The following is a 26,691-nucleotide window of genomic DNA, read 5'->3' on the forward strand; positions in this document are numbered from 1 at the left end:
ACTACAATGCTTAATTTGTCACATTATGTTCTCACAGATGACTGCAATCTGTAAATGGCATTAAAAGAGATTTGCTGTATGAATAGTCTAAAGGAGGCTCAAAGCAAGTTGTTGTGGCTAGCGCATATGTGATTATCAGGGTACTGCCCTGTTTTCAGATTTTTGTTCTTTATTTTGATGTTTTTAGCTGCATGACACAAATGAGGCCTGAGTTCTGTTGAGTAGTTACAGCTGTGGTTTATATTCAGAATTAAAAAAAGAATTATTCAGGCCTCAATTTTCTAAAAATTCAGACATTACTGCTGATAGTGAAATTTATAGAAGCTTATGACACTTTTTAGTTCCCATTCTCATGGTTTCTTCTGTTCTTCTGTATACAATAGAAAATGTAAGGACAGATCATTGTCATTTTATGTAATGCATGTTCTTTTATTAGGCGATATAAGCATATGCTGAAATAGGTTTACTGTATTAAAGTTTCTGTGGAATGCTGTTACAACTTGACCAACATAGATGAATCCTCAAAAGAAATGGGAAGAATGTTTTGCAGAAGGAAATTTTTCTTATGTCGGCGATTGTTCTGTTTTCCCCCCAACACACGCACTTTATTTTTTGCTAGAGGATTATGCAAAAATTAAGGATCCTATTGCAGGTTGATTTAGCAGAACTGATGATGGAGCTAAATATATCTTTATAGGCAAAATAGTATTTTATTAAAGAGTACAGAGTAGATGTACAACGTATTCTTAAAACATGGTAAGAATTAAACATTTTCTTTTCTCATATTTCTAAGCATGCTTGTAACCAACACTCAGTTGACAAGCAGGCTATAGTGTACTTGGTAGTTCATTACTTTCTGATTTCTTTCCCTTTTTTCCCCACAGGTACAAAGACTTGACAAAATGATACCTCATATGATTCCTCTACTCACAAGTGTTTTGTATATGTCATTTGTGGAAAGACTGTTTTAGCCAGCTGGTCTCATGTAGAGTGCCCCCCCCCCCCCCCCCACCTTTTCAATTTATTCCAGGTCTAGGGCTGGGTGCTGCATCTACGCACTTTAAGTAGAAATTAACGGAAGCTGTTCAAGTATTCCTGAACTATATGGATATAACTTTTGAATGTTAATTAACTGTTTTTTTTGTTGTTGTTGTTGTTCAATTACTAAAATAGTTATATAGGAAAGGTAAGAGATGTGCCTTAGATCTGTCTCTTTGCCTTTGATATTCGTGTTTTCTGGCTTGAATACAAAAGTACAAAACTTAAGATTATCTTTTGGGATCAAAGGCATTATGGAGGCATGGCATTAAATGGAGCTGGAGAGGAAGGAGGGAACCTAATACACCAATAAACTTACAGGGAAGGTAGATTTTTGCAGCTGTAGGGAGATGCAGTACTTGAGAGGAAATGAGTAAGATCTAAATTATAGTTTGAGCTCTGGAGCTAGGAACGTAACATAAGATTTCAGCAATGTTGTGTAGTTCAGAATTGCAAGATTTCAAGGGCAAGGAAGGGGGGAAATGGCTCAAAAGAAAGGAGGGAGTTCAGTTTACTTTCTCTTATGAATTGACAGCTACAGCATATCTACAGCAGAATCCAGTGTCTCTAGAAAGCCCTCAAGGAAATGGTAGAGATCTTGTTCAAAGAAATTTTGTACTGCAGGAAGTGAAGTGACCTCTGTAAAGAAAACTAAACCAATGTTGGTATACTGAGTCTGAAAAGATGAGGATGAGGTAAACTTGCATTTTGATTTTTATATGAAACAAGCAGAATTGAGGTTCCTCAGCACAAGAGTAAATCTTGTTAAGTTCTGTGGTGGTGGTGGGGGGAAAGGCCTAAGTAAGTTTTAGCTTGGCCGCTGTACCTATCCAGAACTGCTGTTGTCTTGACTGAGTTAGTTAGGTTTTATCCTCTAGTTTAAGGCTTCCTCGGTGGAGCCAAGCATTCCCAATGTGGTTTGAATGTGCCAAATGCACACACACAGGATGGAGATCATTAGTAAGAGCCACTTTTATTCAAAAACAGGGCAGGAGGAGGAAGAGGCATCATGCTTCCTTTTGCATGATGCTCCCTCAGAGACCTGATGTGGAATGCACTACACCAGTTTTAAGCACCAAACCTGTGCCTGTAGCTTAGATGCCCAGCAAACTAGGCTGCCTAAAGTGCCCGAATTCCCTGTGTGGTTGATGGGAGAAGTGATTTGGAAGGCCTCCGAGGAAGAGCTGCTTGTTCCCTGAGGCAGCCAGCAGGGCACCCCAGCCTTTGGGGGAGCCAGGGCTCCCTTAAAAGCTGCTGGAGAGAAGTGGGGGAAGGTGGGCTCTGGTGCTGGGTGCTCAAGTCAAACCTAAATGCACGGAAGGGGGAAGACAGTTGCAGATAGCGTGGTAAGAAAAGACAGAATAGGGTGTCAGGTAAATTTCCTGCAGATTAATTGAGCTCGTGCTTGCTGCATACTGATACAAAGGGATGTGGATTAAAAAGTCTCTTTTCTGAGGCTATTCATCTCTTGGGGTGGGAAGAGGAGAGCTGGTTTACTCTGGATTGGTGATGCTGAGAACACCTCCTGGGTTGAAACATGAGCCTCCCTCCCTCCTCAGGAGGTAAATTTCCTGGATGTTTAATGACTGCTGAATACTCCCACCTGTGTCCCCAGCTGGATGGCACGAATGGCAGTGCAAATCAACTTGCATCCATTTGAACCATGGTTTCTGTGCCATTTACTCATGTTCTTTCCTTTTGCTTGCTGAGCATATAATACTATCAATCATGTAGAAACAAGAAAACATGGTGCGGAATGATTAAGCCTTGGCTATCTAATGTGAACAAACAACATGCAAGACTTAACTAGATAAAGATGGACTTCAGGGTTTTTTTTTTTACCTCAGTGTTTTATAAAGTCCTGTATTTGTTTCAGTGGGAATTTTGAGGAAATTGTGAAGTTAGGCTCAAAGTACTGGGTATCTTATACTAATGCTGCTAATACATTTCCATTTCTCTTTCTTGTTTTCTGTCCCTTTGTTAATTTTTCAGTTATAGGGGCCTGCAATAAGGTGCCATTGGTCTTCTCTTGCAGACAGAAGCTGTTGCCCTGGATGCACCATTTCTTCTCCCCTCTGCCTGAGGAGAAGCACCGGTGGTAGGGCTGGCTGATTTTTTTTTGAACTACCACTCCACAGGGTGAGAAGGCACGTAGCCAGCTTGTGTACCTGGCAGACTTAAATCATCCAATGAAGCAAAGTTATAAAAAGATGTGTAAGGCTGGAGGAAGATGGGAAAAAGAAAGCTGAGCTGTTGCTAATGGGAGGGTAGGAGACTCTTCTAACTCTTGGAGAAGAGAAGACAGGAGAAATCCCAAGCTGCTAGCACTGATCTACAGCTGGAAGTTGAAGATAGTGGAAGATACACAGGCAATGTTCGAAAATTGTCTGTGCCGTAAAGGTGAGTGAACTTGTAGTTATTTGGTGGAGAGGGGGGTATGAGTGGGTTGGTGGTATGTTTTGCTGGTGAGTTTGGAAAAGATCTCTTACACCAAGCTGTCTGTGAGACGGATCTTGCTCCAGACCACATGTCATGTGGGTTGTGCTTGGCCATCTCGTTCTGGAAATGCAGTCTGGCTTTCTTAGTCTTCATCTGTGTATAGTCTTTGCAGAGAACTGCATGTTAAGTGAAGTAGCTTTTCTTTAAATTGTATCCATGCAACCCCTAGGGCCATAGAAATGTAATGGCATCAAGCTTTGCTATTGCTATAGCTTAGCTGGCTTCCACAAAAGGGGTTATGTTGGCAAATACGTTTTCTGTCAGTGTAACTGCTTACTTTACAGGTGTAAACCTTTCCAATTTTTTTCCCCCTCACTTCCCTTGTTAGCTATCTCTTCCTTGCTTATTTTCAGTCAGTCTTTTTAGTCCCGTTCCTTCTGGGCAGGTGATTTGCCAAGCATGTAGCAGTGGTGGGCAGGAGGCACTTGTGCTTGTACAGGTTGTGTTGAAGTTACTGAAACAGTGGCCAGGGCACAGGCAATAGAGAGCGTTTGTTTTGGTAAACTTTCTATATCTGATATGACAGAGATTTGGTAAGAAATGAAGCACAGTTTCCCTAGTGGTAGCTACTGTAGGTAGGCACAGCAGCGAAAACAGAGTTCAAGGTGCTGCTTTGTCATCTAGACCTGCTCCAAAATTCTGGTACAAGGGCTGCCTTACTTGCGAGTAATATGAAGATACATACTTCACTTTTTTTTAAGGCGCTTTTGTAAGATTGAAATGACTTCTTGGTAAAATGGTGAAAAGTATCTGGATTTTTTTAATTAGTGATGCTATTTCCTTAGAGATATAGTAGGACAGTGACCCTAGAGCACCATTTTGTGGCTGAGGTACATTGCAGAGTCCAAGCTAATAAACTTAGATGATCCTTGCTAGTCCTGATGGCAGAAGAGCAAGCAGAGAGAGGAGGCAGCAGTGGGAGCATGAAAGTCTTGCAGAAACTTGAGAGGAAGAGAACCATGCTGCAAGAAATGCTAACGACAGTAAGGGCAGCAGTCTGAGAGAGAGACTGTGTCATACTGTCCTAAAAATTAGCTATCTGAATGCCCTTGCTTGAAGTACCTTCAGGTCTGTGGTTCACTCTAAATGCATATGGGAATGCATATATATATATTTTAGGTGTAATACTTTCATTTCCTGTTTTTTCTCCAACTATCTGCAGTATGCATCACTATATATCCAGCTAGGTACCCATGTAATATAGTGTGGTTTTTGCATTGAATAAGATAATCTTTTGCCATACTAGATGATATGAAATGAGATATGGCTCATATGAAGATAGTTAATACTTTAATTAGTGACCTTCAGTATTTTGATATATAGTTAAAATAGTTACCCTTTGAAGGCAGCAGATTTAGGAGAGTAAGTATTTTTCAGTGCTTGTTTCCCAAAGATTCTATATGTGTGTATGTACATATGTAACGTATGTAGATACATGTTCACATACACATGGATGGACCTGACAAAATTTCTCAACTCAGCTGAAATCTGCGTTTACTGGCAGCAGAGGGAGCCATTGAAGCTTTTATTGATTATTCAATCAAGTGTTTTTTTTCTTTTCTTGGGTGGGGACTGGGTGGGGAGTAGCTATAGCATTAACCTAATCAGAGGTAGCACAAGGTTTCTCTACAACTGGCTTTTGCTCACCTACAGGTGAGTGTCCTGTGTCCCAGAAAAGGAAATGTAGGGGCAAGGAAGCGGCCAGGCCTGCCAGCAGCAGCCCTTGCTCCCTGGCTGTCTCCTCCCAAGCCGGTGGCAGAGCGGAGGCCTGGGCCGAGCCCGGCAGCTCCCCGTCTGCCATCGCCATGCTCTGCTCTCCTGGGCAGCTTTCTGCTTCGCCGGTGCTCTGGTGTTGGCCTTGGAAGTCCTGCTGTAATTATTAAAAGGAACAAACGTAAACTTCTCCCTAAGCCAAATTTTTAATCGAAGAGACGAGCATGAACAGGATCTGTGTGGCTCGTGTCGAAACAATAGCTGCCTGCATCAGTTGCTAATTAACACGAATGCGTGACTCTGGAAAAGTAATTCATAATTAGGGTGGGATATGTGTATTATTTTGCACAGCTTTTGATGACTTGTTTCGGATATGATTACTGTTGGGCCTTTAGTATGATTCTTTTTCATAGGTGCTAACTAGATGTATTTCATATGCAAGTCTGCATAAATAGATTAATCACTAGAAATTAACAGTAACCTAGATCAGAGAGCAGTGTTGTTCTGGCAAAGTGTGCAGTATACTTTTAGATTAACCTCTGTCACATTTTGTCTACCAAACTGAAATTTATTGGGTTGAAAATCTGTAGTGTTTCCTCAGTTCTGGAGATAGCTTTTTCAGGAGAGACATGGGCCTACCGGGGGCAACTCATACTGGCTTTGGTCACAGCAAAGTCTCTTCACATAACTTCCAATATCTTGTATTGGAAATACTGAAATTTGCATGAGTCTTATTTTTTTCTGAGAATTGCATGGAGAAACTAATCTGATAAATGTCCCTGTGATAATTTGGTATCATCTTATTACTGAAAGAAGTCCTCAAATAAGAATTAGAGGAAAGCAAAGCTTTATTTGGAAAGTAACCATTAGACACAAGAGGTGGAAGCAACCTATGTTATTCATTCCAGATTCTTAGCCAAATCTCCCTACCATGTGTCTTCAAATCCTTAAGCGTTTCTTAAATCTTATTCGTACATTCATTTTGCTCCATGTACTCAGTTGTATTGCCGTTGTCACTTTAACTTGCTCTCCTTTTGGGTAAGTCCAGGTGATTTACATGCTGTCTCTTGGTACAGCTCCAAGTGTTAAGAGCAGAGGAGAGCATATGTGGTTACATGTTCTTGAAAATCTGTGGCCCTCCTTGAGATGAAGGTGAGTAGCTGAGGGCATTGCCTTGCTCCTGCTCCGCTTCTGTTCCCTCCGAAGAACCAAGCCAATCTCCTGCGCAGTGTAAACAGCCACGAGCTCAGTGAGCAAACAAAACCACAGCCTGCATGTGACGCAATTTTATTGTAGGGTTGATTCAGTAGTTTTTCTTAAAGTCACCTACAGCCTGGCTTAGTATCAGGAAGCTGTATTTCCTGAAGGACTTGTTTTGTTTGTTTTGCTATAGAATAAAAGGTTTTTCATTTGGCAACATATAGATTTGAATTGCGAAGTACAGCAGAAACCTATTAAATGCAGTTTAATCTATAGTCATTGCAATCAAGATTCAGAGCAGGGAGTGGTGTAACCAGTGTAGATTGTTAATGATGATGGTTGTGAACTGGCTGCTTGTGAGTTGTCCTTCAGCAAACTGATTAAAAACAAAATCAAGATAGCCGTCATCTTTAGAGATTCACTGACAGAATCATGTTTGAATTAAATGGTGCAGGGGAAAGTTGCTCTCCTCATGTTGAAGGAGGAAGAGGTGGTGGGGCAAGGAAAGGGGTTCAGACAGTCGGGCACCACCCAAGAGAAGTGGAGCACAAGCTATATAATAGAGATCTGTTGTTAAGTTGGATTAAACCATGTTAACAAAATTAAAATTGTATTTAACAATAAAAAATAAAAAGAATTAAACTGTTAAATCATGACTGCTTACATTAAGGCATATCATTTCTGTCATCTATTGTACAAACTGGGAAGCACATTCAGCTTTTTTTAGAATTTCAGCGGCTCATAGGTTGAAATGGAAAAAGTCGCTAAGCTCCTGGGACAGATTGCTGAAGGGCTGAATGAGGAGTACTCTTACCTGTGGCTGCAGAATGAACATTACTTTTTTCAGTTTATCCAACCAGTTCAATTTCAAGGATTGCCTGATTTGAAGTTTAGGAAATGAATGTGAAGGCTCAAAATGAGGAAGAGTTTTAAAACAAACCTCCCTAAACTCCCAAGGGAAATTTCTAATGGGGAAAGAGTCCCCAGATTCATGTATGCAGACAAACAACTTGGAGTGTGAAATTTGGAAATCCTGGCCAGGGATGGAGCTGAAGTGTTTTCATTTTGTGATGGTAGAAAAAAAAATTCCTTGCCAAGGGCAATTCTTGTTGGAAAATTCAATAAAAAGCTCTTAGTCTACTTCAACAAAAACTCAAACTTTGAGATGAAGGCATTCTGAAATGTAGAAGCAAACAGTGTCTGAAACAGTTGTGTTGGTAATACTTCCTTTAAAAATGGATTAGTTTATGTAGACTATGACTTTGATAAATTTGCTTTCTTATGTATTGAACATGTTAAAGAAGTTTTAATTTTGAAGTGTCGTTCTTCTGCAGTTTAGATGGATTCCAATATCATCTACATGCAAACGGAGACATCACAATTCAAGATAAATAATCTATTCAGATTGATCATTTCAACATAATTAAAATATACAACTTAAGCATTTGAATAAATATATAAAATACCATATACCCATGCTTTAAGAAATGTTGATATATTCTGTTCTGATTTAACAAAATGTGGTACATCAGCAGGGATTAATCTCTTGGAAAATTACATCGCATTTAGGAAATCAAAACTACAAATACGACACAAGGTCAAAATTAATTTTGTTCATCTTAAAATCAGCATTTCTTGTTTCATGATTTAAATGATGATAATTGGTATTTTTAAGTTACTTTAAAGCAATCAGCTCTGAAGGATCTTTTAGAAAGTAATAGACTTTACTGAATTTTTATTTTTAATGAGAAGTCTCCATAGCAACATTTGCCTGGCTGATTGCCTTTGTTTCTTTAAAAGAAAAAAAAAAGATCTGTGTGGAATTTATCTATTTCCAAGTTCCAGCTTCTTGTTACGCTTTTGTTTGCTAGACTAAACAATTCCGCAATATTGGATTTCAGTTTCTACTATTGTTCTGTAAGCAATGTTGCCCCATAACAGTCTCTCTGAGAGTGAAGTCAGTTAACCTGAGTCTTGTGGGCTGGGCTGCTTGCTTGTTTGCCATTACTGTTGACGTATTTGTAATCTCTGCAGTGGTATGAAAATTTTTTCATAGTAATCCAGTGGTGATCCACTGTCAAATGAGGAAGTAATGTTTTTACTCCTACTCAATATTTCATTTTTTATGTACTGAAATACTACAATATTCTTTTAAGTTGTATCATTAGCTTCAGAGGATAATCAGTAAAACCTGAGCTTCCAAGATACAGAGTCTTTCTTAGAACTGCTGCTATTTATAATAGTTTTCCATCCTGTTATCTGTTATTTACTACTACATGTATGTCTTTACACTTAGCTGGATAGAAATACATCAAATACAGAAACATTAAAAACAGATGTTTTGGGGAGCCAGCTCACTCATGTTAATTCCTTTTGTATCAAAGGAAAACCAAAATATTTAGGCTTCACTTCATGTGAAGAAATGGCTAAGAATTCTTGATACTGTCTCTTTCAGCTGCGAAATGGTGGAGCAGAAGGGGAAGGAAGCCAGGTGGGAAGCTGCACAAGGCAGGTGAGAAAAGTCTGAATGTTGGAGATGCCTCATCCGATTTATGGAAGCTCTCTCTATCCTGCAGATTTGAGGTGTAAGGTGACTTATCTTTTTGCTGCTAAGAGAAGCACTGACCACTTGTTTTCTGCACAACGAGTATACTTATTTTATTGTCTTTTTTGCAATAGGAACTTGGTTTGCAATAAATGTGATGCTAATGGCCCAGCTGATCCCTTGCATGAGATTTAAGTCCAGGGCCCCAGGATTATGGGCCATAGCATGCAACACATTTGTTACAACCGTACAAGAGCTGCCTGCTTTGAGGTGCTGAGGGAACATGTTTGTTTTTAACATCCCATGCAAAGAGGTGCAGGCCTACAGTGTGTTTTAATTCTCAGCAAGCAAGCCCAAAATTTGCTCTGATCTGCAACAAAAGCTTAGGTAGAAGGTTACAAAAAAAATCTAATCAAGAGGATATTGAAAAGTTGGACAGATTTCCTAGGGTGTTCGTGGCATTTTTTTCTTCAGCATTTTTGACTTAGATCTCTTCTCATAATCTGTTGTGCTGGCCGCACTCGCAGCCAGGGCCTGTCTCAGCGCCCTGCCAGGGCGCTGGGTGGCTGGAGGCGGCTGCACTCCTGGGCATCGGGCCCTGCTGCAGGGCCGGGTCAGGCCAGGCACCCACGGGGCTGGGGTCGACTGTGCCCGAGACAGCGGGGGACAGCGGGGCTGTATTTGCATAGAGCGTTAGCTTCACAATATAAAAGCAGACACACGCTATTTCCCATCATAGCCATAACTGGTAATATGTAATGTGCAAATAGTTTCCCACTGTGGCTCAATATTATAGTAATGTTTGATATACACATATGCGTGTATAAAATTTATAGGCACCTATGAAAAGCTTAGAAGTGCTGTACTGAATGTTACTACTTAATGCTGCTTCTCAGCTTTGCAGGTCTCTCTGGAATTTGCATAGTGATTTACTGCTAATGCATCTTTACAAGTCACAAAGCAGTTGCACATATAACTTGGACTGAAAAGGGAAGGGGGTGCTAGAGAAAGAATGAATACTACTATAATATTTTTAAAACACAAAACTTTTATTTTACAGATACAATATGGTGACTTTGATCTTTAGCTGTGTTTAGTTGTCTTGAAGCTGAAACTTTAGTTTTTAAATCACTTCAGGAATATCATTAACACTTTGAAAAATGGAAATCTTGATTGGCTTTGTAGTATTTGGAAGAAAAAAGGGAATCTGCATTTAAACAAATACTTTAAATATCTACACATTGCTTAAAAACCCTACCTCTTAATATTCTTATCTTTAGATAAGATTGTGTTACTGATTAGGCTAGGATTCTGCATTTACTGTTGGCAAATATATAGTTGGTGCTTTTTGTGTATCTAACAAAGGGTAAATTTTACAATATTTCTTTTATGTAACTGTTACATGATCAGAAAATGCATAAAGTACAAAAGCCACCAGATGATCTTTCATATGTTTAAAATAGTTTTATTAAGAGTTTACAATTGACTCGGAAACCACAAAATGTCAAAATAAAATTTCAAGCACTTTCTATTTCAGCCATTAAGATCCAACTTTTGATGGCATGACAGCACCAAGTCAGTCTCTCTAACAAGAGCAAGTTTAACATGCTAGTGTGAAGATCAGAGAAAGAGTAAACACTCCAAAATACAGGCTTGACATTTTCAAGTCTTTTGCTTAACTGGGAAGCGCGATACCTTTCCTGCTTTAAGTTTAGGGACTGCAGTGGAGTCAGAGAGGGGACCACACAGGCTCTCGCTGTGTATGAACAGAATGTATCTCGCTGTGGACCTTATGAGACACAGCCTGTCTGCAAACTGTAGTGTTGAGACACAGCCTGTCTGCAAACTGTAGTGTTGAGACACAGCCTGTCTGCAAACTGTAGTGTTGAGACACAGCCTGTCTGCAAACTGTAGTGTTAAGGCAAGTGAACTGTGCTGCAAAACTTAGGAGAGTTGAGAGGCTCTCAGGCTGCAGTTTCACAACAATCTTAGTCTCCTTATCCAGCAGGACTGAGTTTGGACCAACTCCTCAGCACCTCTGACACCGCATGTGCGATTTTTCTGTGAGCTACTTCAGCTCATTAAACGAGCAGAAAACTATTCACTCTTGAATTGGGTTAAGCTTCTGCTGTTTTAATCAACTGAAGCAGGTCGCTGCGGATTCAGAAAAGGTCCAGGGCAGGTGTAAGGGAAGAGATGAGGTTGTCCTGCCCCCAGCTACACATGCATGGATTCAGGCTTAAACTGGGATGGAACTGTAACCACAGTGAAATGTAAGCCAAGCTGCCTGCCTTGTTTTATACTCTATTAGACCATAGAACTTTGCATCAGTTTTGTGCTAACATCATGAAAATCTGTGGTTTCTAACTCTGTGGTTTCTGTAGTTCTATTTTAAATAATGGAAGCTTTGCAAACCTGAAACGTACAGTGTTCACAGATCCTCCCGAGGCTCAGACCTGAAGGGAATATTTGCATGAGCCCAGGTGAGGTGGGCATACAGCAGAATATCCTGTGCAAACAAAGGATACTTTGCCCTCCTGGTTGGCCTCTCAGAGAAGGTCTTATTATTACCATTAGCCAAGGGAGTCTTCTGTACCTTAGGCAGTAGAAATTAAAGGTTCATATTTTAACAGCTGAAGGGACAGAGTCCCAATTTCTTTTATTTGTGCTGTTCATAACAGTGGTCCATGTGTACAGCACATGTATTCATTTAGATCCAGAATAAGATCATCAGTATATTAGAAAGAAACCTTCATCTAGTACTCATCATCATCTTCCAGATCTTCCCCTGCAGTTGCAGCTTCCAGTGCAGCCAGAGCTGCTGCCACTTCTGCGTCTTCCTCCTCAATTTCTCCATTAATATCTTTGTGGTCAGGGTCTGTGGGTGCCTGTGCTGCTTTTCTGAGGGTTTTGGCAATGATACCATCGGGAATGTCCTCACTCAGGCTTACAGAGTAAGTTTTAAAAGGTTCAGTACTGCTTTCCTTCATGTGCAGAGGCAGAGTTAAATAAAGGTCTGGGTCTTGTTTTGCCGAAGGCCTGGTGTTTTGATCTGAATGTGCATGATTGACTGAAAAGCTATCTTTTTCAACATAGTTCCTGGTTTGGCTGCCATTTTGGGGATAATCTACATCTGGCAATTGTATGGCATTATTTTGTGTCTCTAGTATGGCACTTCCTATGAGAGAGGTGTTTTCCCCTGCCGGGTGGCAGTTCCTACCTTGAATACTATCTGGCTCTTTACAGGCTGACTTACTGTGATTGCCTGTTTCTAGGTCAAATTTTTGACCAGACTGATTTGGTTTGATGTAGAAGTCTCTGATGCTGGCTGAAGAAGACTCTGCTGACAAGCTGGAGGTTCCCTGTTCACTGGCTTCCTTCATGGGGCTTCTGTTGGAGTTGAGACTGGGGTGTGTGCCTGCGCAGGAGTTGCCACCGTTGACTGCAACAGCAAGCTTTGCAACACACTTCACGAGGCCGTCCTCTTGAAAAGCATTTCCTCTGTGGTTCCAGAGAGTTTCTTTTGTACAATTTACCTGATTTTTACTTTCTGTTCTCTTTAACTTATCCTTCCGGAGTTCATTTCTGTGTTCTTGAATTTCACTATTCTGTTTGAATTTGAATTTATTGCTGTCTTGCTCATCTTGTTTGTAGCTGTTCACTTCGTGAGTGTATCCAGGTGATTGTACTTCTTCTGGATCAAAAATATAGCTGGTGTAGGGAAAATTTATAAAGGAAATGTTAATTATGCTGTTAATTAGAATATGAAAAAGGATTATGCTTAACTTAAGCCGACGGTCTTGAGGAACTCATGCCACTAAGCTTTACCTGTGATGTGAATGCCATGATGAACTGTGCTGTAGCCTGCAGTCTCCTGCGGGAGACAGTAACTAACTCCTGGAGTGAGATTCACCAGGAGCACAGAAAGATGTCAGCTGGTTGTTCCATGTTTCCAGCTTTATTTTTTATTTCCTCTTGAGGGTAGATTAGCCAACGAGTAGTCATCATACAGACCGTTTATTTAATATGTCCTCATGTAACTGCCAAAATCTATCCCCCCCCCCATTCTTCCTCTCAAGTCTTGTCTCTTTGTCCTTTTCTCTTTGTATTTTTGTCTTCTCCTCTTTCCTTTCTCTTTACTGTTTTTCTCACCCTCCTAATTTTTCCTCAAGTTATTTCTTTCAAAGCCTCTCTTTCTTCTTTCTTTCTTCTCTTTCATATCATCAGCTTTCTTTCCTGCTTCCTTACCCGTTTTAGAGATGTGGTCAGGAGCGATCATCAAGTGGGGCTGAAGTGTTGTCTTTCTAGAACTGGCAAACTTCTACTGAGAGAGACTTTTGATATGGGAGTTGTTCTCACAATTAACTACGTTTAAAAGCTATGGAAGCAAGGATCTGTAGCTCATTTTCAGTGTTTAGGGGAGAGGAAGGATCTGACAAAGTCTGTTCTTCTCACTCTACTAACTGAGAAAAAACTTTGGTGAAGATGAATTTTGAATGCCACACAACTTTTCTGTGGGTTAGGAAATACAGAAATGAACCTTGATTACAATAAATCAAAAGGATGTTCATAGGAAGTCAGAATACCTGTGCTCTGACATGACTTTATAAAAACTGTAAATTTTGTGTTAATTCCAAGCTGGTAAATAGTCTTAATTTAAGCAACAAATATAGAGGAGCACAGACATATGTTTTAGTGCTTTTCTTTTTTTCAGTCTAAGCATTTTTTGTTCTGTTGTACCTTTGTATCATTTTGCAGCACCTGCACCCCATCTGGATTTTCTTTAATCTGAAAAGAGAGAGAGGGAAAGCAAGGGAGAGGGGAAATGAGTGAAGTATTATGAAATTAATGCATGGGCAATTGCATTGAAAATGATGCTTATGTTTAGAAGGGTTTTATTGGTTAAAAAGAAATGCCTACACAAGAGTGATCTAGTGCAGTACAGTTCAAGGCCTTTCTAGGTTCCTATATTGCATTAACAATAGCCTTTAGGTGACATCTGGGGAAGAAGTTAACATCTTAAGCATGTAGTGGTGTTCTCCCACAGTATTTTCCTAGCCTCCAGCAGCTTCGTGGCTTGGAGCATCGTAATTCAGGGAGTAGTGTTTCTGTATTTGGTATCCATTGACTTCTCTTCCATGAATTTGTCCACGTGTTTTCTGAACTCAGTTAAACTGTTAGTATCCACAACATCCTGTAGTGAGGAGTTTCATAGCTCAGCTTTGCACTACTTGAAGAACCACCTGCTTTTGTTTGATATGATCCTGTTTCCTACTAGCAGTATTTGATGTCTTCTAGTTTTTGTATTAAAAGGAGACAAGTGAGCATTTCTTCCTATTGTCACTCTGTTACAGGTCCTGTACTCCCCCTTTAGTTATGTTTTTCAGCCTGAAGAATCCTAGCTTTCTTAAATGTTACCCATCTGTCATGGCTTTAGATGGTCCTTGTCATCCTCGTCTGGATCTTACCGACTTCTATGCCCTTCTTAAATGAGGGGTGGGAACTGCAAATGCAGTATTTTCAAGATTTGGGGAACCATAGACTTATTCTTTCCTAATAACTCCTGCCCCAGTTCTGTTGGCTCTGCGACAGCTAACTGTGGTGACATTGCTCGTAGGGCTATCCCTTATTCCTCTGGTTAGATGCAGACATATTGCTGGGATTGGTACTTTATTATGCTCAGTGCAAGTGTTGCACCTGTATTTTACTAGAGTAAATTCTTCTAAGTTTGACCAGAGCTGTCAAAACGCTGCGTTTTACTACATGTCTGTATACTGCAAGGTTTCTGTGTACGTGCATCATTGCCTGATTTAGTGAGATGCTAAGCACCACCTGTTATGTGGTTCATAACAATGAAGTCTTTTAGTATGAGCAGAAATAGTTTGTTAATATGGGCCCTTGAGAACCTTTATTTTCTGAACCTAAAGTGAAGAGACAGATCTGAACCTCCCAAATCCTTGAACAAAACATTCTTAATTCTGTGGGTTGGGGCTATCTTGGCTTGTGTTAATGGAGCCAGGATGCATTGTAAATCTCTTTTTACCTGTTGTTATTCAGGCCTCTCTATTTCTCAATATGCTCTACCACTTCACATACTTTTGCTGCTGCCTAGGGACAGCAGCTCCCTTCACAGTAAGGCGGAAATTGATGGTGCAAGGTCAGGGTATTTACTAGAGTGATTTATTCATGAAACACCAAAGGAAAATAGTATTGATTTATTCTTACCAGGTGTGGCCTGCACTGTGTGCCACTTGTGCTAGCAGAAATTGCAATCAAAGCTCTGTGTGGTACAGGCTTATTATCTCACTTTTTTTCTCTAAATCTGACTTCCTCTGGTGTCAGCACTGAACATAATGCCTGATGTCAGGTCCCTTCAGTTGCAGAGCCTCTAAGGGGCTTGGAGCCATTCAGCAGCTGGCTTTAGCTAGGATATAGCTGCTTATAGCTGTACTCTTTGTCCTTGTCTTCACCTGAAGTGCTCTGGAGCAGAAACTTCTCTAAAGAGTGGCCAGCTGCTGTAGCTTGACGCCTGTCAGGAAGGCCTGTAAGCCGACTGCTTTGCTTCCTCTCTGTCTGGTGATTCTTCTCTCCCTCCTTGAAATGCATTCTCCCTTCTACACCTCCGCTTTTTTTTCCTTTTAACCTAGAAAATGTGATAGCACAAATTGCCATACAGAATTTTTCTTCTGAAGACTATGCGGTAATAACTGGTTGAAGTGGCCACATGTGCTGGCTTTTCTTCTGTGCAGTTGCTCTGCCATATAAAGAAATTTGGATAGGTTTGGCTAGACATGAGGCTTATTTGAGCTCCTCATGTAGTCATCATTGCCAGACAAAGAGGAACTTGTAATATAACTTTGTTTTGATCTTTTTGAAGGCTGAATTAGCTATAGCCCTTCTTTAGATTAAGACTGATTTGAAGCAAATTCAGTTGAGCTAAGTCCTATGTGGACACTGTTTTGGTTTAACTGGCATCTTTAGTTTTATCATAAACTTGCTTCTAAACTGGAAAAAAACAAGCTGCTTTAAATTGACCAGTGGGTTAATTGATTCAAGTTACCATATGTCAGGCAAGCCACAATAACTGTTTGTGGTCTCAGTTCATGGGAAAGGCAACAGAATTTGATTTAGGTTCAGTCTCCTTCAAGGGCCTAGCTAAGCTCCAATAATTCTTGCTTGCCATAGGCTAGGAGTATGCAAATATTTTTTCCAGCTCTACTATATAATGATAACTTCAATTGCCATCAGTTGCCTTGTGAGCCCACTGAAATGTCCACAAAGCCTCTGTCTTGGCTTTAAAAGTTATAGTTTTGGTGAAACCACTCTAGGTTTGTACGTAGACCAGTTTTGAGAACAGATGCTGTTTCTAGCTGGGTGTAGTTACTTCAGGTCAGACGGTTTCTGTTTAATCTTTTCTTTGACAAATTTCATACTGAGTGCTGATATCCATGCTTCATAACATTTTTTAATTAAAAAAAATCTTGCTCATAGGTTTTAACCATTGGGAAGTGCTGATTGCTTGCTCTCTTCTATTTGGTTGTAAAGAGGTTTGTGATCTTTGTAGAAAGTAGTTATAAATGGGAATTACTGTTGTTATTTTCATAAGGAGCACTTTCCTGTATGTTTCTTTTTTCTTTTTGTATTTACTCTCTGAATTGTCTCTGTGGCTACTGTATTAAGCTTTTTAGCTGATTAGTTACAATTGAATTTGTCCTCTGGCATGAATAAACTTATGGAAAATATTTTATGCTGTATTATCTTACAAATTATTTCACATCCCTCAAGTAGGAATAGAGTTTAATGATGTCACCATTAGAGGACCGTTGTTCCTTGCCCTTCTCCCCCATATTTGTAACACATTCTCAAGCCAGGGTTGGAAAATAACTCTGGGGAGCAAGTTGCTTTTACAGCATGAAAAAGCATGCTTTAATCCTACTTATTTTGTTTAGGTAACTTACTCTAAAGACTTGTGAACTGTGTGATCTTCATGGTTCCATAAAAAAGTAGTAGTGTTAGTAAGCGCCTGTCTGGAGTTTGAAGCAAGCATATGCTATGCAGATTCATTTTTAAAAAGGGAGGTGGAGGCTTAGATGGTTGAAAAAATGGATAATGATGTTATCTGAGACTGAAGTTAGGAAGAGTAAGATGTTGCATTCTTTGTTGTTCAAAAAATTTTTTTTCTTTGTTATAAACTTTTTATTCTGTTAAATATACTATGCTGCTAAATTGTCTAGATATTCTCAGGTTAATAACACGTGACTTAGAATGCTGCTTTGCAGAACACTTTAGGGGCTATCTCCAAAATAGTCTGCCTGTCTAAAGTAGCAGTAAAATGCTTGACCTTAACATTTAGGTGCTCTGAATTCAGGTCAACTGCCATTAAACCTAGGCATCATTCTTTCTCAATCATGAAATTCCTGTAGGCCTGTAAATTTCTGTCATTGGTTATTATGTAGTCATTTAATTCTGGACATCAGTGCAGCACCTGGCATTAAAGCTCTACTAAAATTCAAAGTACAGATTTTTGTTTTTCTGGACTTGTACTGGAATACTTGGAGCATTTGCAGGAAATGGTGCTGTCAAGAAAGAGGAATGTGGGAGGCCTAGGTTTAAAATGCTTAATTTTGAACTCTGGCTTTTCAACTTTGAGTAGCCACCTAATCTGTTAAGGTGTGTCTGTGATGTTGAGTCTGTACCAGTTTCTATTAAAATAATCAGATTCTTAGAGCATGAGAGAGAAGCAGGACAGCCTTGTGGTTTGCACATCCAGCGTCAGTGCTTGTATCAGTTAAAATATTTTGCTTTGAAAGAGATGGAAGGGGCTCAACTCTGTGTATGGTTCCCTCAGCCACTCCAGTAAACCTTTAGCTGATAGTGTGAAGGATGGTCTAGTTGTAATTTCCTCATAATACATTAGAATAAGTGTTTGCAGAGATCAGTAAGGTCTGATATTACAGAAGAGTGACTCCTTTTCTTCGTTTGAAAGAAAAAGATATAGAAGAGCAAGAGCATCTGTTCTAGAATCAGTTGGAAAAAATGCCCCTATGTTTTTTAAGGAGGTGGTAAGTGGATTTAATTTGAGGAGAGCAGAACAACAGTCTCCTCAGTAAAATAAATCCTGAAAATGGGGAGGCTGAGAAGTGAAGTCCCTTGTTACATGTTTTAATGTTGTCATCCAATAAGAGAATGGAATGGGATTTTTCTTGAAGTGTGTTGCTGAGAACAACAAGAATAAATGGTGGCTGGCTCCAAAATGTAAATTTGCATTAAAAGCCACAATGTGCTTTAGGAGAAGTCTATTTTACTTTATGAGATTTGAGAAACACAATGTATCTGACTCTAAATTATGTAATAAAGCAGCTTGTGCTGTCTATTTAAACTGTAGCTGTATTATGGATAAACAGGAGACTAATGAAAGGCAACGTTATGAATAGGGAAGGGCAAACTTATTTCAGTGAAACAAAAATGGTTTAACAACCTTTCTCGACACTCTTGGAAGCTTGTGAGGAGAAAGAAAAAGGCCAATGTATTTCTTGTTCTTGGTGTGTTGGTTTCTCTTCGGACTTGATATCTGCCCCCCTCCCATCCCCATGGTGTAGAAGCAGAAAGGTGAGCGGACAACATATTTAAATGGTATTTCTAGTAAGTCCCAAATTGATTAATCCTGGCTGGGGATTTTTGATCTCAGTCATTTTTTTAAGCTGGTTGATTTCTGTTCCTCCCCACCCCCCGCCCCACTCTCATCCAAAACTGATGCTTTCTGAGCTTTTGCTGTTTCTTTGGTTTCTCTCTCTCCTCCATCCTTTCCTGCTGTAGATTACAAAGGAAACAGTCTTTTCTTATGTATGTGCTATCTGGGCTGCTAAGCCTGAATGCTGCATCTCCTCATGGCCTGTGGCACCTCTTTCTGCTCGTTTTTTCAAGTAGAGGCACCTTTCAGACCAGACCCTGCCAGCCTGTGCCCCGTCAGTCCGCTGCGTTGTGCCCTTCTCAGTGAAGCCCGCCTGTCTGCAGGGTCCCGGGCTGAGTTCCCCATCTCCTCCACGTGGACACAAACCCCTCTCTCCGGAGTGGATTCTGCCTTCCTCACTGTTAACATGCACACAATCTACTTAGGTTTTCTTGCTACCCAGGTCTCATACAGGTGCCAAATGCTAAACAGCTAGGAGACATTCACAGAAGCAAATGTAGGAAGAGAAAAATGTCTGCAGAGAAGTGCATAAGGACAGAACATAAAGAATTTGGGGTGGGAATAACCTTGGACAGCTCTTGCACTTGGCAAGCTTCTCCTGCTGGGAGGTGCGGCTTGCCTCCTGTGCTGAGTAGGCACTCACACCTCTAATAAAGATTTAGAAAGCTGTCCTCAGCATCTGCCGAGGTCTGCGAGAGAATCAGGCGTGCCTAAGCGGGGGGGAGGGAAGCGCAGTGTATTATTGAGGGGGTGGAGGCAGAGCAACAATTGATCTAGATGACAGGTAATGTAAAAGAAACACGGAAAGATTGTGGGACAGATGGTAGAGCTGAGGAGAACCAAAATTAGAAATTTAGGGAACTATTAAACATGCAGTAGAAAAACACCAACCTATGGCAGAGGGAGGAGAGGAAGAATAGGGAAAAGGTTTTGAAGGAAACAAGAAAAGGGATATAGCTTAATTAGCCATACAGTATGCAGACTAATCCTTACTGTTGGGTGAATATCATCCGTAAAAAGTGTTTCACTTTGCCTCAAATACAAAGAACTATTCAGAACCTGCTATTCCTGCATCCAAAGCAAGTACCCTACTAACTATGCTGAGGCTGGAGGTAATGAGTCAATTCCCCCCTGGCAAAGGGGGAGAGGAAAAAAAACAAAATCCTGAACCCAGTATCCATCCTGTTAATCTATTGTGGAGACTGATACCCACTGATGAAAGGCTGTGGAGCTGATGGATCAGTGTCTTCTGAAAACAAATTACTTCTTCACAAAATTCCAGATCATCTGTACTGCTATGTCTGAAAGTTATAGTCCTGTTTTGCAGGAACAGTCAAATTTAGCATATAGGTGACAGCCACACAACTGTGAAAAATTCTACCATGTAGAATGTTGCATGTTTTTCAGCAAGTCTCTGGATTCTTTGGCAACTCTTGTCTTAGCGTAATTGTTATGGAGGCAACAATTTGATAGCAAGTCTGTGCTTAACTCTGCATTAAGACTGATAGATTTCAGCTCAGCTTTAAAAGTATCTGCTTCCTTTTTTTCTAATGGATTCTTAGTCTGGAAATCTGTCAAAATAGGGCTTTAGGTAGCAAGTGAATTGTCGTATATAATCTAAAATAAATCAACTAACTTGAGGAAATATGATATACTGCCGTATAGAAACAATAAAAACCCGCCTCAGGGTTTTTTGTCTGTTTTTCTGTAGCTTAATTGACATCAGATTCTTTGTTCACACTTTCTTAAGGTGTAATGCTTATATGTCATTTTCATGCTTTAAACATCTTGCTATCCAGCCCTGGTGAGACTATCTAGCTGCGCAATCCCCGTGCGAGAATGTGAGCTGCAGTTTGGCTCTGAGTCACAGTTCAGTCCATGCTGTCTACAGTGCTCTGCAAGAGAAGGAAGATGTGCAAGTGTTTTTCCTAGTGCAGCTTGCTTTATCCTCCTGCTCTGAGGAAGGCATGTGCTATATTTGGGAACAAGGAGTGTCGGAGCGTCTGCCAGAAAGAGCCTTATGCTATCCTCCTGCCTAGTGCAAGGTTATTGCCAAGGTTATAGTTGCCTGTCCTTCCTTTCATTACTCCTCTCTCTCAAATGTACTCTTTTCATTTACTTTACAAGCAAAGCTGAGGAGCTGCTCAGATCCACCAGTTGGTTTTATTCTCCACTGAGGCCTTATTTACCAGCTGATCTGTTTGCACGCATCTCCAGTACAGCTAACCACAAACACGAGGAAAGTTGACACTGAAGGGGGACCTATCAAAGACCATATAAACCTTCTTCAGCCACAGCGTAACTACAGAGGTGACTTATGGGAGTTTAACCTCAGCTGTTTGACCCCTATGGCTACTCTGCTTATTTGTTTTCAGATCAGATCTCCTGTTTTTCACAGATAAATGTCATCATTGCATGAATACAAATACTCCTCCTTACTCTCTCTTCACCTGTTGATAAGAATCTGTAAGTATTTTTTGAAGATGATTCTGTGTTAGAATTAAAAGGGAATTGTACGACATGCGACTGCACAGTTATGTTTATGATGAGAACTTTCTGAAGAAGTATGATTGAAAATGCAGTTTTTTCTTTTGCAAGAAGACATTCATAATTCCATTGCTCTGATATTTTTCTACTTTTCCTAATAATACAAAGTATCCTTTATGACTTATGTCTGCCAAAATCTCAGCTTTTTCTGAAAATTATTTGATTGCATTTCTTAAAACCATTTTCTATTAATAAAAATATTTTACTCAGAAGAATTAAAATCTGAGTACTGTTGAATGACATGGCATATAGTCACTGAATATATGACCTGCTGTCATCCAAATTATTCCATTCCTCTATGCTTAGAGGACCTTTTCAAATCTCTGACAAGCCCCCCATCTGATTCATTCAGATTTCGCTTGAATACTCACATCCTCGTTATCACCCTTTAAGCTCTATCACAGGAAAAAGGAAATGCAACATTGTGGTTATCCCCAAATATAACCTCCACAAGCCAACCATGTATTTTTCCCTGCCTCTCCCCTTTTTTCTCCCTGGCCGTGCTAAATCAAGCCAATAGCTTGTATGTTGTTTGAGGCAGTGGCCCGATTCTTTATGTGTTTCTGTGACTGACATGGCAAGCTTGTGGCTGATATTACACAACTAGTACTAATTATACCCTGGGTACAGACAATGGCTGTTTGTTTCAATGAGGAGAGAATTTGATGTATTTTGCCTGCTATTCAAGGCATGAAGTTTGGGGTTGTTTTCGTGTGTAGGAGCTTAGGGATATTATTTATGATTATTCCAAATGAAGTCATGAAATAGATTTAGACTCATGGTAGTTTATTCAAGGAAGAAAAGGAGCTTTAACCAGGGCAGGTATTAGAAAATGAAGATTCTTATGCCTGAGAATTGTGCCTTGCTTGTTATTTGAAAATTTATAGAACTACCTCAGATATGGCTTCATAAATTTGGTTGCTTAGTATTCTGACATATAGTAGTTCTTTTATTACCAAGGAAGTAGCTCTGATGTCACAAAATATTTTTACTTCAGCAAGGCGATAAATGACGGGAATCCTTAAATGACGAAGCTATACAAGCAGTCATAACGAGGGAAAAACAAAGCAAGTGATGTTTACACAGAATTGTTTCTAACTAGCTTACCCCACACTTCCAAGAAATTACAGACCAAAGTGATTTAATAATAAGAAACAGTCAATAACAAACACTGCACTTCCCTGATAAGCCATCAGTAAAACGTCAGCTAATCATCAAATATGGCTACTCACCAAAGAGCCGATGGGCATTGTGCTATTGTGGTTTTAACATCTGTTTGCGTGGTGACATCTGAAAACATCTACATGTATTGTTTATCCGGAAATTTGCAATAATAATAATTGACAAAAATGTGCACTTGCTGTGCTCTTCATTCTAGGATCTCAACATCAGCAGTAGACATTAATTACTGTATACATGAAATAGTACAAATTGAAGGTTATATCCTTGGATTATTTGTGACAGCATCCAAGCGAGAGTGTGGTCTCCTGGCTGACAGGTGTGTCTACTGTGCAGGAGTCAATCAGTACAATTGTGCTCTAATTGTAGATGTGTGCTGTGGCATTTCTCAACAGTATGGAAAAGCATTCTGCCAGCGCGATGCCCAGCTCCAATCTGATGAGAAACTGTTCTGAGTGCCAGGATGCTCAGAGCAATGGATATATCTGCTTACATTCCTATTCCCGTTCTAAGAGCTGAAAAAGGTCAGATTTGGTGTGACTGTGTTGATATTACAAAAATATGTGCTAATTAGCTTACATATCTGTAGTTCAGGAAACTCTATCAAATACTACTTTGTTACATGCCAGTGCAAATAACCTTAGCTGGAATAGGTAGCGTTTGCTTTGGTGCAAACATCAGAAACTGCTCCCCTTCTTTACAGCTGCTCCCCCCAAGGCATCTAGCTATGCTTTTTACCAGGTCCCAATGGTATTTCTGCCCCCACGTTGTCCCTTTTTCCTCTATTTCATGTGGCTGTTTTGCCCCAAACTAAGATGCAGTGGCAGGCAGATCTCAGTGCAAGGAAGTCTGAGGCTTGCCAGCACAGCTTAAGCACACCTGCACCTGTGATTTGCAGGTGTGTTGGCAGAAGGAGAAGGTAATGAAAAGTAGATGCTATCAGTTCTGCAAAAGGCATTTTGTTTTAGGTTGTAACCATTGGTTATTGCCTGTTGATCTTCCACAAAACATAATAATATTCATAGTTATGTTAAGTCCTATTAGCTCCTCCTCAAAACATCCTGCTTTCCAAACCAGTAAGGTCAGCCAGATCTTCCACTTACCCTTAGTGGCTTCCTGACAGTATTTCTCTGTATATGAAGTCCCCTGTTGACTTTTGATCATAGCTGTTGCCCCTTCTCTTCCCAGCAGGCAGCTTTCCTCTCTCCTGCACACTGTTAAAGGAAGAGATGTGTTTCCCAGACTGGGATCTTCTGCATCCTGTTGCCTTTATGAGCAGAATAAGCTGTTCTCCATCCCTGATAGTGCTGGGCTCTCAGACACCAGCCCATCTCTAGTGCTTCCCCTCTTTCCAGCCTTTTATCCTGGTCTGCACTCACTCCCTTAATAAACAGTCTCTAACGTCCAAGGCTGTTTGTGTGAGTTGTTTAGGGCCTAGTTTTGCTGGGTACCAAATGTGAGATGCTGGATACTCTTGAGCGTGGGAGGAATGGCCAGGAGCAGCGGTGCTTTGCCCTGGGAAGTGCCCTCAGCACCTTGCAGCGTGTGTCCTGCATGACTAGCAAGTTTGCAGGCAGCCTCTGCACATATAGTGCCCATCGGTGTTTTGACGTACCTGAACTTTGAAAGGCACTGAATACTTCTAAAATACAGCTGGACCATTCCCATACCCTGTCACCATTTTTCACTTCGAAGTCATTACTGTGCTGTTTCATTCACTGACTAATCTCCATGGTAGCTGTAGGCTTTTTTTAAAACATCTCTGAGAAAGTAAGGATAGTTCATAGTGAAAATGGGGCTATTTATAAGGCCCTTAACACTGTGGTAGAGTGCTGCTTAGAGGTGATCTGAACATGTCCTTTGTTAAACCCTTTGCAACTGACTTTAAATTTTTGTTAGAAATTTAAGAGGAAACAATGCGTTCCCTCTGCCTTGGTCCTCACCACTCACAGGGGTAGGTCAGAGAGCATTTCCCCACCCCCACTATTTACCATATGAAACGTTCGTTTTATTTTAGATGATTAAAAGGAAGAGTGGAGCAAAGGGTAAAACTCTCACAATCAGTAGCCAGTTTGCACAAGAGAAAAACAAATATAGTTTGTAGCATAAAAACGCTCATTTCCTCTTCAGCCAAGCTTATTCTCTATGTCTGTTCTTTCCCAACTTACATCGCTGTCTGGTGTTTCAGTTACTGAAGTTTGTATTTCCTGTCTTTTAAAATTGTTAATCCTATTTATTATAATGATTTGTACTCTAGGGGCTCCTAAAACCTGGAGTGATATTTAGGGCCATATTGTGCAGAAACAAACGTAGAAATGCATTCACTTTCCCAAAGGATGTACAGTCTAAATGTGTGACAAGGCAAAAAATGGATACGGTAAGCAGATGGTCATGTACGTGTGAAAGAAGCAATCAGCACATAAACTATATTTAATTTGGTAATTGTGTTAGGCTAGGCCCATGTGGGGATCTGTGTTTGGAGACACAGTTGGAGCCTCAAAATAGCTATAGCCAATTTTTCTGTAATGAAGAGGGATTGCCTCTGAAATTTCATCTCTTTCAGGAGGTTAAGGTGTATCTCTGTGGGCTTGTGTGACTTGCCCTCTGGGGAATGGATTCGTGGGTTTCAACCCCTGGTTTGAAAAAAACTATTCTTGATTGTATCCAATGTCTTTTTAACATATTTAACATAGAAACAGCCCACAAATCAGGGACTGAGAGGCATCCTGCTTGCTTTCCAGCTGAATGGCCCTGCCACTGGGCTAAAATTCACTTTCTCTTTTACTCTGCTTGTGCTCTCTGGGATTATTCCCTTTGCAGGGGCACAACTTCAGCAGCCCACTTCACAACATGTTGTTGAGGATGTCACTTTGATAGCTAAGAGACATGAGTTTGAGGCTGAGGGACAAACTGAACCTGGGCTTTCTGAGAGGATTTTTTAACCTTTTGAATGCTGTCTAAAATAATCACCACCTCCACTGCAGTTTTGGCGGGAGTTGCTGTGGCTCCTGTGTTTTAGGTCGAAATTCGTGCTCTCAGTCTGCATGGCCTTAATGCACCTACCAGGGTTTGTATCCTCAACAGCCCCATGCAGTTTCAGTCCCTAGGAACTCTGGTATAGCTGTATCCTACTGCAAGGGGTTCGTAAGCTCTCAGCAGACTCAGCTGATGGAAACTGAGTATCTAGCTGAGATCCGAATCACCTTGTCCCTCTTGCCTTACATGCATATGGATATCTGATTATAACTCCTATTCTTAACTTCAGCTCCCTGTCCTATCATGTATTTGGCTGGACAGTCCTTCTCAGTTCCTAATATAATTAAGACTATTTGTTCTTAGGCTTATTCTGTGATTCCTAGAAGAGCTTTTGCTGAGACCTGTCAAGATGGTAACAGCTCTGGCTATGTCCATCGAAGTAACTTTACTCAGCTAGACACCTGGGTGGAAATGAAGTGCCGGTGGACATCCAGAGTGTGGCGTGGACCTCAGTTTTGGACTAGAGAACTTAAAGTTCACTGAAGTGTCACCAGGAATCTCAAAGTATTAGAGTGGAAACAACTAATACTGGAGGTAGAATAGGAAGTGTTTTAAAACTCACTTTTTTCCCCTGACTCTACTTCAAAAGGCTCTGCTCTGACCAGAGGAACACTGTGTGATGTGCAGTAAACCAGATTGTGTTCAGTGAAATGGAAGTTTGAATAAGGACTGACAAGTTGTCCATATGGATAACTTGTTTATCTGATAGCTAGATGGGACATCACAGAGGATCTGGGGCCTGCCGACCTAGCAGTAGAACGGTGTGGGCTGCTGTATTAGAGACTGAGCGCTGGCAGCTGATTTGTGACTTTCCTCCCTGAGGAGAGTGGAGATTTTGTGTGCTTCATATGTATCATACAGTGAATCTTTTTGAGAGAGAAATATTACTCATTTGCACAGTCTTGCAGGCCAGCTCAGATGCAGATTTCCTCATTTTCAGATTTCCTCATTTTTGTGCCATTGCAATAAAAGAAATGACATGGCAGGTGCTTAGGTTGTAAGGAAAGATACGGATATAAAAATGTAAACAAAGCCTAAACAGTGAATAGGTCCACAGAATTGTACATTTTTGTATTCTAGATCTGTGAAGCAGTTTTTTCTTCCTGTTGGTAAAGTGGTGCCTTGGAAGCACAGTTACTGAGGACCTGGTTTTGGAATTCAAAGGGTCTTTGCTCTTTTGCCTCAGGGACTTCTTAGGGGAATAGTCGAAAAGCATCATGCAAAGAATCTGTTTGACTTGGTT

At 40.4% G+C, this 26,691-nt stretch overlaps 1 protein-coding gene and 1 long non-coding RNA gene across 17 annotated transcripts in view; one reads left to right on the forward strand and one right to left on the reverse strand.

The window, feature by feature from the left end:
- Positions 1 to 1,001: 1,001 nt before the first annotated feature.
- On the forward strand, positions 1,002 to 16,737 carry LOC135328282 (uncharacterized). The gene is made up of 3 exons (XR_010389096.1): positions 1,002 to 3,438; positions 8,906 to 8,962; positions 12,308 to 16,737. It is a non-coding gene; the product is annotated as an uncharacterized LOC135328282 (long non-coding RNA).
- Positions 10,435 to 26,691, reverse strand: part of C4H4orf19 (chromosome 4 C4orf19 homolog) — a 45,099-nt gene continuing 28,842 nt past the window's right edge. For 11 of the 16 annotated variants that reach the window (XM_026093757.2, XM_026093754.2, XM_064511312.1 and 8 more), the window contains 2 exons: positions 13,736 to 13,783; positions 10,435 to 12,706 (listed from right to left, as the gene is read on the reverse strand). In XM_026093757.2, the coding sequence (XP_025949542.2) occupies positions 11,752 to 12,706; positions 13,736 to 13,767 (987 nt within the window). In that variant the 5' untranslated portion in view covers positions 13,768 to 13,783 and the 3' untranslated portion in view covers positions 10,435 to 11,751. Of the gene's footprint in view, positions 12,707 to 13,735; positions 13,784 to 23,515; positions 23,627 to 26,691 lie in introns of all 16 variants that reach the window. The other 5 variants (XM_026093756.2, XM_026093755.2, XM_064511313.1 and 2 more) reach the window with 3 other exon arrangements.

The sequence above is a fragment of the Dromaius novaehollandiae genome, chromosome 4 (genome assembly GCF_036370855.1).
Source record: "Dromaius novaehollandiae isolate bDroNov1 chromosome 4, bDroNov1.hap1, whole genome shotgun sequence".
NCBI lineage: Eukaryota > Metazoa > Chordata > Aves > Casuariiformes > Dromaiidae > Dromaius > Dromaius novaehollandiae.